The 13,835-nt window shown below is 44.4% G+C and overlaps 1 protein-coding gene across 3 annotated transcripts in view; it reads left to right on the top strand.

The window, feature by feature from the left end:
* Nucleotides 1–213: 213 nt before the first annotated feature.
* The window catches only part of ALG9 (ALG9 alpha-1,2-mannosyltransferase), a 177,124-nt gene continuing 163,502 nt past the window's right edge, over nt 214–13,835 (top strand). For 2 of the 3 annotated variants that reach the window (XM_068240939.1, XM_068240937.1), the window contains exons 1-2: nt 214–374; nt 7,502–7,640. In XM_068240939.1, coding sequence (XP_068097040.1) covers nt 268–374; nt 7,502–7,640 — 246 coding nt within the window. In that variant the 5' untranslated portion in view covers nt 214–267. Of the gene's footprint in view, nt 375–410; nt 467–7,501; nt 7,641–13,835 lie in introns of those variants that run through there. The other variant, XM_068240940.1, reaches the window with a different exon arrangement.

The raw sequence follows: 13,835 nt of genomic DNA, 5'->3' as shown, positions 1-13,835 counted from the left end.
TGATTGAAATCGCCTGAAACAGCGAGGCCATTAACAACAACGTTTGGGCTGGAGTTCTTTAAAAAGTGACGACAAGATCGCGAAATGCTGTGACTGGTCGTGCTGCCCGGCTTCACATTTTCACCTACAAATATTACACGTCGTGTAAGCTGAGCTCTCGTAAGCGTGAAAGGCGCATGCGTCGTCTTGCCAGATGGAAAGATGGTGGCCAGATGCTTCGTATGGACTGGGGCTACCCGGAAGTGAGTTCTTTTGCCCCCAGTAGTAATGGCGGCGAGGGGTGCTCGGCTGCGGAGCAAAGGAACCAGCGGAGAGAGGGATGAAATTACCGCAAAGCAGAGAGAAGAGAGCCGCGTGGCCGAACACAGAGCCGAGTGAGGGCAGCTTTTACTATGACTTATGAGGCGGCACCACGCTGGAGACAAGGCCACCCCCTTCCCCCTACGATAGCAGTGTGCATGCTGGAGTCAGTACTCATCTCTTGGTACCGGTGTAATGTCAGATAATGCTGCCTCCTGTGATAATGCTTCCTCTATGTATGTATGTGAGAAGTAAACTCTACAATTACACACCAGGTCGAGGACCCTCACCTGCTGCTGGTCATCGGGTACAGCACTCGCTTCGTCTATTGCCTCTGCTTGTGCAACTTATTAAAGTAAGGTTTGTGGTGTGGATAGTGATTCTTGCTGGCCTGGGTCTCCTAGATGTGCATACACAGTAGCATTATCAGAGGGGTAGCACAGAACGACATTAGGCTCCCTGCACACTGCAAATCCGATTTGCGATTCTGTTTCCGATTCTGATCTGCAATTCCGATTTTCCCTGAATGCTATCAACAGAATAACACAGAAAATAAGCAGCATGCTGTAATGATTAAAAATTGGAATCACATGCAGTATGCAGGGAGCCTTATACCGGAATCCCCCTTTAGCTTGTTGTAGTGCCTTCTCTCTATGGGTCCCTCTAGTGGCATTAATCATTATGTGACACCACTAGAGGTAGTCATAAAGAGGGGAGGCTGCCTTATGGTAGGTCCCGGCGCCAAGAGATGAGATCCTTCTCCAACATGCTCTGCTTGCGACTTCGATTGACAGGGGAGGGGGGGGACTGATTCTGGGGGCAGGCTTTTTGCCACATGCTGTATAGCGCTGAAGCTTGGAACGGCTATAGCAGGAATGCTATAGTGTTCTGTAGCCCATGTGCACTGGTAATTTGGGGATCTAGCGACTGACAGACCCCTCAATTCCTTCTCCCTCAAAGTTGCAACGACTCAGAAAGGGAATAGTATGTACATCCCCCCCCCCCCTCTGAATTTGTGGGGCAGCAAGGTGAGCTGTGCACCAAAAAGCCCAGCGCCGAACTGCTATGTATGCTACTGAGGGCTATATCTGGCGGTGCTTGTCTAGTTAAGGGGACTCGGTGGCAAACCTTATAAACAAGCTCCACAGCCTGCAATAAATCACAGCAAACTTGTCGATGCTATAATCAAAGTGCCCAACAATTACATACAGAGATCACATATTTGCCCTCTGAGACATATAGTTGGTTTAAACATTATCCATGCCACCAAATAAATAGGTTTAGTTAATTTGTGCAAGTAGAGGCAGAAGCCAACCCAAGCACAGCGCCTGAAGGCCACAGGTGAGGTATGACGTTTCCCGCCGGGTCCCCTAAACTAGACTAGCTGCCATCTGGTTACCTATGCTTGGGAGGTGGTAACAAAATACTGGGGTGATATATGGCTACCTATACTTGGGGCGGCTACCTAATACTGCTCTTCTGGGGAGGGGGCTATCTAATACTGGAGGCACATATGGTTAAATATACTGGGTAGGAGGGTCCCTACCTAATACTGGAAGCACATATGGTGGCGCAAGTTTATTTTAGGTGATCCACTGGGAAACATAGAGAAGTGTCCCTTCTGGTATTTAATTGCAGCAATCTTTCCTTTGATAAGTTCAGTGCCCCAAATGACCATACACGTATTTTCCCTCAGGGTAGGAACACACTAGGCAGAATAGCATGAGTTTTCCCCATAGCACATAGTGGAAACCGCATATGCGATTCTGCCTAGTGTGTTCCTACCCTCAATGAAATCTAATCAATTGTATACATTTAAATACTAATTACAATTAATTTGTGTCCAGAGCTGCAGTAATCTTGTGGCCGGCAGCCATTTTACATCCATATTCTAGCAGCTGGTAGCAGTATAAGTAGCCATATGTGCTCCCTGTATTAGCCTCTTCCCCACTATTAACCACTTGACCACTGAGGGTTTTTTACCCCTTTAGGACCAGAGCACTTTTCACCCGCAGCAGTGCTTTTCGGCGCTGCTAGATTTGGGCGCTGCTAGATTTGGGCGCAGCCGGCGCCTCCATAGACTTCAATAGGAATCATTCCTATTGAAGCGCTCAGTAATGTCGGCTCTGTCAGAAGACGGAGCCGAAGTTGCTTAAAAACATAATACTTCGGCCTCCAGCAATCGCTGGAAGCCGAATTACTTCATTCCCCCACTATCCATGTCGGCCTGGAGGGGGAATAGTAATTAAATCGGCCCGGACTTGTGCAGAAGCAGGATCAGCTATATACTGCTGTATCCTCCACCCAAGTCTACCGGCGCCGATTTCAAATGTACTCCTTTTCACCTGTCAGCGCTCCTCCCATTCTTTCGCCAATAACTAATCACAACAAAATGATCTATACAGTGGAGGAAATAATTATTTGACCCCTCACTGATTTTGTAAGTTTGTCCAATGACAAAGAAATGAAAAGTCTCAGAACAGTATAATTTCAATGGTAGGTTTATTTTAACAGTGGCAGATAGCACATCAAAAGGAAAATCGAAAAAATAACCTTAAATAAAAGATAGCAACTGATTTGCATTTCATTGAGTGAAATAAGTTTTTGAACCCCTACCAACCATTAAGAGTTCTTGCTCCCACAGAGTGGTTAGACACTTCTACTCAATTAGTCACCCTCATTAAGGACACCTGTCTTAACTAGTCACCTGTATAAAAGACACCTGTCCACAGAATCAATCAATCAAGCAGACTCCAAACTCTCCAACATGGGAAAGACCAAAGAGCTGTCCAAGGATGTCAGAGACAAAATTGTAGACCTGCACAAGGCTGGAATGGGCTACAAAACCATTAGCAAGAAGCTGGGAGAGAAGGTGACAACTGTTGGTGCGATTGTTCGAAAATGGAAGGAGCACAAAATGACCATCAATCGACCTCGCTCTGGGGCTCCACGCAAGATCTCACCTTGTGGGGTGTCAATGGTTCTGAGAAAGGTGAAAAAGCATCCTAGAACTACACGGGAGGAGTTAGTGAATGACCTCAAATTAGCAGGGACCACAGTCACCAAGAAAACCATTGGAAACACATTACACCGCAATGGATTAAAATCCTGCAGGGCTCGCAAGGTCCCCCTGCTCAAGAAGGCACATGTGCAGGCCCGTCTGAAGTTTGCCAATGAACACCTGAATGATTCTGTGAGTGACTGGGAGAAGGTGCTGTGGTCTGATGAGACCAAAATAGAGCTCTTTGGCATTAACTCAACTCGCTGTGTTTGGAGGAAGAAAAATGCTGCCTATGACCCCCAAAACACCGTCCCCACCGTCAAGCATGGGGGTGGAAACATTTTGCTTTGGGGGTGTTTTTCTGCTTAATCGCATTAACGGGAAAATGGACGGAGCCATGTATCGTGAAATCCTGAACGACAACCTCCTTCCCTCTGTCAGGAAACTGAAAATGGGTCGTGGATGGGTGTTCCAGCACGACAATGACCCAAAACATACAGCAAAGGCAACAAAGGAGTGGCTCAAGAAGAAGCACATTAAAGAGAATCTGTATTGTTAAAATCGCACAAAAGTAAACATACCAGTGTGTTAGGGGACATCTCCTATTACCCTCTGTCACAATTTCACCGCTCCCCACCGCATTAAAAGTGGTCAAAAACAGTTTTAAAAAGTTTGTTTATAAACAAACAAAATGGCCACCAAAACAGGAAGTAGGTTGATGTACAGCATGTCCACACATAGAAAATACATCCATACACAAGCAGGCTGTATACAGCCTTACTTCTGAATCTCAAGAGATCACTTGTGTGTGTCTACCTTCTGTCCCCAGCTTCTCTCATGCACTGAACATTACAGGCTTCCTGCAGACAGCTCTGCCTGTGCCTGTGTTTGTAATCCCTCAGTATGTGTCAGCCAGCTACTTTCACAGCCTAACAGAGGGGGATTTTTATCCAGCTCTCTTCTATCACTGATAAGATAGCAGAGAAGCTGCTGCCTTATGTAAATAAAACACACACTGGAGTGTGCATAGAGGAACAGTTCAACACTGAAGAACTTGGCAGCCTTCCAGACACAGGCCGACAAGTCTGACAGGGGAAAGATACATTGATTTATTACAGAGATGGTTATAGTAGAAAGAGCTACAGTAAGCCAGAACACATAAGAATAGGTTTAGGAACTTGTAGGATGGTAGAAAAAACGTTGTAATTTTTGTTACAGAGTCACTTTAAGGTCATGGAGTGGCATAGTCAGTCTCCGGACCTTAATACAATAGAAAACCTATGGAGGGAGCTCAAGCTCAGAGTTGCACAGAGACAGCCTCGAAACCTTAGGGATTTAGAGATGATCTGCAAAGAGGAGTGGACCAACATTCCTCCTAAAATGTGTGCAAACTTGGTCATCAATTACAAGAAACGTTTGAGCTCTGTGCTTGCAAACAAGGGTTTTTCCACTAAGTATTAAGTATTTTATTAGAGGGTTCAAAAACTTATTTCACTCAATGAAATGCAAATCAGTTGCTATCTTTTATTTAAGGTTATTTTTTCGATTTTCCTTTTGATGTGCTATCTGCCACTGTTAAAATAAACCTACCATTGAAATAATACTGTTCTGAGACTTTTCATTTCTTTGTCATTGGACAAACTTACAAAATCAGTGAGGGGTCAAATAATTATTTCCTCCACTGTATCTTGTTTTTTCACCACCAATAAGGCTTTCTTTGGGTGCTATATTTCGCTAAGAATTATTTTATTCTAAATGCAATTTAAAGCGGTATAAAACCCTGACATAATATTCAATAAAAACATGTTTTCCTACTTTCTACATGGTTATCATATTTGTTTTTGTGCATAAGTATTATTATTCGTTTAGAAATTATACATTCCCAAACTACACTTTTGTGCTCTGAAAGCTGACTTTGCATTTTATTTACAACTGCTTTAAGGTGGCCATACACTTATAGATTTTCAGCAGATTCGACCATCAGATAGATTTGTCAGATGCCTGTCAAGACGAATCTGACAGGAATCTATCTGATGTATGCCAACACTAGGAACAGATTTCCAATAGATTTCAGGATGAAATCTATTGGAAATCTATCTAAATACATTCATTATTGGACCATTAGATCCAATGCAACTTTATGGGCCATCGATCTGCTGCCAGCAGCAGATCCGCCCAGATTTTCCATGCTGTCAGATATATCAAATTCATCAAAATCTGCTGCAAATCGATCGATCGGCTGATTTGATAGAATCGATTTGTGATCGATCGATTCCAAAGAATCAATCGATTGATGGCTGAAATCGACCAGTGTGGGCCCTTTTATTCATCTAACATAAATTCTGATTGTCTGACTGTTTTCAGGAGAGCCTGCAATGTCAGAGAAGTGTTTGTTTACATTCCTCACTTGATACAATTAAATACAAGATAACATTATCTCCACTTGGATGCGTCCAGGTTTACTATACAAGATGTCCTCGCACATTATTTCCGATTCGCGTACGTGAATCGGAAGTAATGCTTGGCACTATAACTCCAGGAAGAGACAATGATGCAGGCATCTAATAGATGCCAGCGTGCATTAACATGGGGACTTAGATTAATGAATGGGAACTGCATTCCCATTTATTCATCTCCCCATTAACAGGCGGCGTCGGGATCGCGGGTACCAGTGGCCACCGACTGCTGCTGAAGACGGGTATTCATGGCCCTGGGACTTCAAGTGAAGTTTTCCCAGGCCGTGATTATACTGCACCTGGTGCAATTAGCAGTTAAGGTGCTTCTCCCCTCCCACCTCGTATAGGGAGCTATTTCTGCCCCCAAAATTAGGTAGCCCTTCTCCAGTATAGGTAGCCATATGTGCCCACAGCATTAAGTAGCCCCCTACCCCAGACAGTATTGGTAACCCTATGTGTTCCCAGTATTAGGTAGCCCTCTCCCCAGCATAGGTAGCCAGATGTGCCCCCAGTATAAAAAAGCCCCCTCCCCAGCATAGGTAGTCAGATGTGACCTCAGTATGAGATAGTGCCCTCATCTACTATAGGTAGCCAAATGTTTCCTCAGTATTAGCTTGCCCCACCTGAGTGTAGGTAGCCACCATATGTGACCCCAGTATTAAGTAACACAATATGTGCCTCCAGTATTAGGTCCCCCTCCCCTGGTGATTTCAGAGTCATGAGTGGAGCATGCTAAAGAAAGTATTCTTCTCTTGGAGCCTGGATCTCTGTTTAGCTGTTATTCTTTCTATTACTCCCTCTTGTGGTGTCTTGTAATGAAAGACTCCACTAGAGGGAGTCATAGGCCCATATGCAATTCATTTTTTCACCTGAGTTTTCTCCAAGGAGATATTTTTTTTAATCTTTTTAAAGAGAACCCGAGGTGGTTTCTAATAATCCTAATAGCACACAGAGGCTGGGTCTGCATATAATGCCCAGCCTCTGTTACTATACTGTTTCCCCCCGGGCTCCCCCTGAGCTCTGCTGTGCCCCCATAAATCACACAGCCGTGCTAGTGACACGCAGAGTGTCGCAGCCGGCTGTTTACCTTTGCCAGTGTCACTCTCGCCGCTCCCCCGCCTCCTCCATAGCGTCCCTCCCCGCCCGCGTACCTTCCCTCCAATCAGCAGGCGGGGAACGGCGAGACTGACACTGGCAAAGGTAAACAGCCGTCTGCGACACGCTGCTTGTCGCTAGCACGGCGGTGTGATTTATGGGGGACAGCAGAGCGCAGGGGGGGGGGGGGCATTATATGCAGACCTAGCCTCTGTGTGCTATCAGGATTATTAGAAACCACCTCGGGTTCTCTTTAAAATAACTTTTCAGCACTTTGCAATTGAAAAAGTACCAAAAATATGTGATAAAGTACTAAACATTATTCTGATTATTTTCTTTCTTGCATGGTGGTATAAAAATATGTTTTATTGACAAGTTGTGAAATATCACCTAGGAAGTAACTCAGGAGAAAAAGTGAATTGCATATGGGCCATAGAGAGTAGAAACCTAGACGGGCTGAAGGTAGATCCCTGCAGGGCCGAGAGGTGAATACGGATTCCAGCACACTCAAGACGGCAATCGCTGGGAGAGGGAGATACAGCAATCGCCGGGGGAAGACATACCCCTTCCTTCGGCCTTGGTGTGGCGCCGCCACTCTGTATAGTCTGTGATATTAGCCTGAAACGTTTTTTCTATGTTTATTTTTTAGGTCTACTTGCAGTAAAGCAGGCCAAGTATGGGCACCTGAAGGAGCTACTGCATTTAAATGCCTAATATCTGCCAGATTTTGTGCAGCTCTTCTTAGCAATATATCTGACTGTGATGAAACCTTCAACTACTGGGAGCCTGTGAGTAAATAGCAGTGCACTTCTGTAGGTTTGGCTCATGTTTGTCACATTGGTTGCATGACTGCTAATCAGTCATCCAAAGGAGAGCTTACAGCTTATTGTTTTCAACCTGTATAGCTGTGTCAGTATAACACTGTTTTATCAACTATATCAGCCCCACAGTTGGTGCTATATAAATCAATAAGAATGAATCAGTGCTGTCCAGCTCCAGTACTCGAGGGTCAAGGTCCTCCCACATATTTGGCACGGCTCAAATTAATTGATGAGACTGAATCAGGAAAGGGGTGATTCATAAAGCAGCACACATTACTCTTCATCCTAAAAGTTGGCATGGATGTGGCCCTTGAGCACTGGAGTTGGGCAGCCCTTGGCATGTCTACTTTAGGGGACCTAACAGGAAAGTTTGGGGAAATTCCACTAACGTGATTGGTTGGATGGCACCCTATCAAAATGCTAGGTTTTCAATAGGTTGTAGTAAACTATGCCCACATTATTGGGCTAATCACAACACTTTGTGCTGTAGAGGGTGCTGTGATTGGAGAGCTGTTCCCTATGAGGTTTCCTGCTGGGTTTAGTAAAGTAGACTAGCGCCAGCCCTGATCTGCATTATTAAATAAATTTAAAGTATGTGTTTTTTGTTTTTTTATTTAGTTTCAAAATATTTTTATTATGAATTTCAACAAAAAACGTACAGCTCTTATATATTCCCTTAGCAAAGGGTATTATTCAGTTTGTTAACGTAACATACAAAAAGATAAACACACAGAAACCAAACATGCAGGTCAGTTTGATATTTATCAATAAGGGACAGCCGTGTGGGCGGGTATAGCCCCTAGAAGGCGAGAGCGCAGGACCAAAGTCCCAGGGACATAGAGGCTGAGAGCCAGGGTTGCCAGGTACGTGTAAAAGATAACGTTGTATCATTAATTATTGCTAACAATCTTTCAGATATGAGTATATCCATAATGATAGCGTCCGCTATGTCAAATGAAAGATTAGGTTGTAACCACTGGCGTGCAATATGGAGGCGGGCCGCTTTGGCCACATGCTGAGCTAATCTATGTTGTGGGTATTTCCATCTCTGGGGTTTGTGTCCTAGTAATAATTGAAGGGGATCAGGAGAGAGGGGCATCTCAAGGGCTGTGCTTATGGCCGAAGCCACCTGGGCCCAAAACTTTTTTGCTGTTGGGCAGAACCACCATATGTGTGCAAGGTCGCCTACCTGTCCGCACCCTCTAAAACATAGACGAGAGTTGTCGTTAGATATAATATGCAATTTCTGGGGAGTTATAGAGGTGCGATGCAATATTTTATAATTCGTCTCAATATGTGAGAAGTAATTACTTCCTTTAGCTAATGTGAGGCAACACTTGGACCATTGTTTAATAGTGAGTTCCTGACCTAAATCCTCCTCCCAGGCTTTCATCGATGGAAGTTTGTTTCCAGGGGTTGGGATATAGTGGAGTATAGATAGGATATAAGGCTGCCCTCCAGCGGTCTCCGACCGCACCAAGGCTCATAAGTAATGCAAGCTGTAGGGATAGGGTTCGAATGTATAAGAGTTTTTAGATAATGACATATCTGTACAGCTCTAAAGCTCTCTGTAGATGGGAATTTAACGTGTGAGCAGAATGTAGACCAATTCGGAAATTTGTCATTGATTAAAAAGTTTGCCAGTTTAAGGAAGTTATGGGATGCCCACTAATGGAATGGACGCGGGTCCCATCTCGGTGGAAAATTAGGATTGCCAAGTATTGGCATCTGGGTAGGTATTATAGATTGTAGTTTTTTATTAAATCTCAATCTTTGCCAAATAGAAAGTGAATGAGCCGATAGAGGTGACTGTTTTTTATATTTTGCTGGAGATAGGCGCGGAGACCACTGAAGGGCCGCCAGACTGATTGGCAATAATAGGTCGTCTTCAATTTCAGCCCAAAGTGGCCTATTGTGAATAGCATGTAGTTGTGCCATCTGAGCTATTTGGGCCGCTCTATAATAGCTAAAAAGGTCAGGGACTCCCATGCCCCCCCCCCCCCCCCTATTAAAATACATAACTGTTTGTCTTATTCTGCTTTTTTTTTATTATTCGAGATGAACTTGAAAATTGAGGTTTGGAGATCTTTTAAAGAGGCTTTAGTTAACTGTATTGAGAGTGATCTAAATAGGTAGAGAATCCGTGGCAGTAGATTCATACGAACTGATTGGATGCGTCCAGACCATGAAATCGAGGGAGAGTTCCACCTCACCAGGTCCCCCTTCAGCTCAGACAGAATCGGTTTATAATTTAATGCAAAGAGATAAGACGGTTCAGTTGAGATTTTTATGCCTAAGTAAGTAATATATTTTGATTGATAGGATAGGCCTAGTTTGGTGGCCAGAGCCTCTGCACTATGTTTAGGAAGATTGGCGAAAAGTACCTCTGATTTATTGATATTCAAGGTGAGGCCGGAAAGTCGTCCAAATTGTTTGACTATTTGAAGGAGATTTGGGATAGATGTGTGCGGGGAGGAAAGGGTTAATAGCAAATCGTCTGCGAATAAATTGGCTTTATATTCAGAGTTTTTAACTTTTATGCCTTGGATATCAGAAGAGGACCTAATTTTATTCGCTAGGGGTTCAATTATTAATGCAAATATGGCTGGGGACAAGGGACAGCCCTGCCTAGTACCTCTTTGAATAGGGATTGGGGCAGGGTAGTCAGTGGGAAGCTTAAGATGTGCCACAGGTTTAGAGTATAAGCAGGTAACAGCATTTAAAAAGGAACCATCTATGCCAGCCCTGGACAAGGTGGCGTGCATAAAGGACCAATCTATTGTGTCAAACGCCTTTTCCATGTCGATAGATAGCAAGGCAAACGGGGCTTTAGTAGATTTAACTATGTGTAGTAGGTTAATTACTTTTCTAAGATTATCCGGGGCCTGGCGATGAGGAACAAAACCCACTTGATCTCTATGAGTGAGTGGGCCTAATACCTTGTTCAGTCTAGTTACTAGTATAGTCGTTAGTATTTTGTTTTCGAGATTTAATAGAGATATGGGTCTGTAGTTTTTAATATCTAATGAATCTCGTTTGGGCTTTGGGATCACTACTATTGTAGACTGGAGGAACTCAGGTGCCGGGGTTTTACCCTCTAAAATAGAGTTAAATATCCTTTTGAGATAAGGTATGAGTACTCTCTTAAATTTCTTGTAATAAATAGCTGAGAACCCATCTGGGCCAGGAGCCTTTCCGTTTTTTAACCTTTTGATAGCAAGAAAGATTTCAAGTTCTGAGATTGGGATATTTAGGGCCGAGGCTTTATCTGGGAGGAGGACAGGTGTCCGTAGGTTATGGTAAAAGGCATTATTCTCAGTGGTATGAGTTACTATGGGTTTAGCTGCATACAAGGTTTTGTAGTAATCTGCAAAGGCTGTATGTATTTTAAGTGGGTCTGAGTTAATCACACCTTGTTTGGTTTTAATTTGTAGGATCTTATTGGAAGAGTGGGCTTGTCTGAGTTTCCTGGCAAGCCATGTATTTGGCTTATTATATTGTACATAGACTTTAGATTTGGTCCATCTGATGGCCTTTTCCGTCCGAGCTGAAAGAAGGATATTGATTTGGTTTTGGATGTCCTGTATCTGTTTATAAAGGTATACAGAGGGGGAGGAGGCATGTGCCATCTGGAGTTGGGATAGCTTATGCTCAAGGTTGAGCTGTTTTTTTTCCTTTGCGAGGCGATTTTTATTAGCTGCCCTCTAATGGTTGGTTTATGGGCCAACTATAGTATATCAGGCCTAATTGGTCCGTATCGTTAATTTGAAAATATTTATTAAGGTGTTCCTCTACCTCTAGGACAACCTTTCCATCAGCTAACAGTCTCTCATTGAGCCTCCAGGGTGGTCTAGCGATAGGTATGGTTAGGGATGAGCATGCCGCCCATACTATATCGTGGTCTGACCACGAGCTGATCATATGTCTTGCGAAGATTAATTTAGGTATTAGAGTAGCAGATAATAAAATTGTGTCAATTCTAGAGTGGCTGTGGTGTGCAGTGGAGAAGAAGGTATAACTTCGTAAAACTGGATTTTGTTCTCTCCACGAGTCTACAAGGTGAAAGTCCATGAATGCTTTATTCAGGGATCTGGAAAGCTGCTTTTGTCTCGATGACGGGGGTTGCTGTGATCTATCCACATTGGGGTTAGGGGCAATATTGAAGTCGCCTGCCCATAGAATAGAATAGAATAGGTTGGGTAGTTTTCTATTTGCTTAAGAATTGCGTTAATCGGAGCCAGTGGAGCTTCCGGGGGGGCGTAAAGGTTAATTATGCATATCTTTTGTGATTGGATGGTGCCGATTAGTATTATATAGCAGCCCTCGTCATCTTTAATGGTGTTCTCTAGGACAAAAGGGAGCGTGTTTTTAAGACGCATGAGAACTCCTCTATGCTTAGTACTAGCTGACGATGCGAAATGTCGCTGGTATTGCGTATGAAAGTATTTGGGAAAAGAGGTTTTTGAAAAATGCGTTTCCTGGATACATATTATATCAGGACTACACTTTTGATAGTCTAGGAAGGCCTTTCTTCTTTTAGACGGGGAATTTAGGCCCTTTGCATTGTGAGATTTTATATTAACCTGTGCCAAATTTTATAGCGGGTTGGACTTGCTCTTAGCAGACAATGAAGATCCTGGTAGTCCCGCGCCCCCCCCCCCCCAGGTGCCACCCCCACCCCACCCCCGGCCGACCTATAATAGATATACCTGCATATATAACTGACAACTAAACAGAAAAAGTGGCCAACGTGGCCCCATAACATAATTAGCATATTTATGCTTCAAAGAAGAGAACATCCTCAAAATAATGAAGAGAGCAGAGAGCAATATTATGCTACTCTCTCAGCTCTGTTCATTTGTGGGGGACAGCACTATTTGCCTCGCTGCCTCCGACATGCCCTGGACTATCAGGCAGAGGCCCTTAGACAATTAGGGGATGTGAACGTATACCGGCCTTTACTTCGGGATCCTACGCAGGCTTTCCTTCAAGATCTTCGGGCACTGCTGGACTTAGGGCACAGCACGGGTGTCTTAACCAAACGCATGTCTGAATTTCTGTGTCCTTTGCACCCGGTTGTGCCCGTCTTCAACCATCTCCCGAAGATCCATAAACCGGACGTTCCCCCGCGGGGCCGGCCAATTGTGGCCGGCATTGGCTCCGTGGGTGAGCGTCTGGGGGAATGGGTCGATGCTCATCTGCAGCCCTTGGTTGTTAGACTTTCTGGCTACCTGCAGGATACCCGTCATGTACTCTCCAGTTTGGATGGTTTCATCTGGGAGGACGGGTTCCTGTGGGTGACCATGGACGTCACATCACTTTACTCTTCGATTCCACACGATCTGGCTTTGGAGGCCATGGACTTTCATCTCCGCAAGTATTCCTCTTTTGATGTGTCCTTACAGGCTTTCCTTGGGAGGGCTGTGAGGTACCTCCTCACGCACAATTATTTTATGTTTGACTTGAGGTTTTTTCTCCAGAGATGCGGAGCTTCTATGGGGGCGAAATTTTCCCCCTCCCTTGCCAACCTCTATATGGGATGGTGGGAGGAGCTCCGCATCTTTGGGGAGGATAACCCCTTTGCCTCCCATATTATTTGGTATGGCAGGTTTATAGACGATCTACTTTTGGTGTGGGGAGGTCCTCCGGCCCTCCTGGAGGATTTTCTGATCTATGTCAACACCAATGATCTCAATTTGAACTTTACAATGTGCTCGGATCCGGTCAAGATTGACTATTTGGATCTCACTCTTAGGGGGGACCCTTCATCTCATTCAGTTTCCACCCGTACTTTCCGTAAGCCCACGGCAGGGAATTCCATCTTACTTGCCAATTAATGCCACCCTAGACACACCATAAATGCCATCCCCACAGGTGAATTCATTAGGGCTACGCGTAATTGCTCAGACCCGACTGATCTTGAACAGGAATGCAACCTAGTGGAAACCAGACTCAAACAGAGAGGCTATACTGCAAGACAGTTGACAGTGGGGCGCCAAAGGAGCACTAGGCGACCGCGCTCGGACCTATTGGAAAGTAGGTTGGCTAGTGGAGCCGGAGAGGACCGGGTTACTTTTGTCACTGGTTACAGCCTTGAGTTCAATAAAATTATAAACATTATTAAAAAATATATCCCTGTGCTGTACCCTGATACAAAACTTA

Source organism: Hyperolius riggenbachi, chromosome 6, assembly GCF_040937935.1.
Source record: "Hyperolius riggenbachi isolate aHypRig1 chromosome 6, aHypRig1.pri, whole genome shotgun sequence".
In the NCBI taxonomy this organism is placed as follows: domain Eukaryota; kingdom Metazoa; phylum Chordata; class Amphibia; order Anura; family Hyperoliidae; genus Hyperolius; species Hyperolius riggenbachi.
This window is presented reverse-complemented; position numbering and strand designations above follow the sequence as displayed.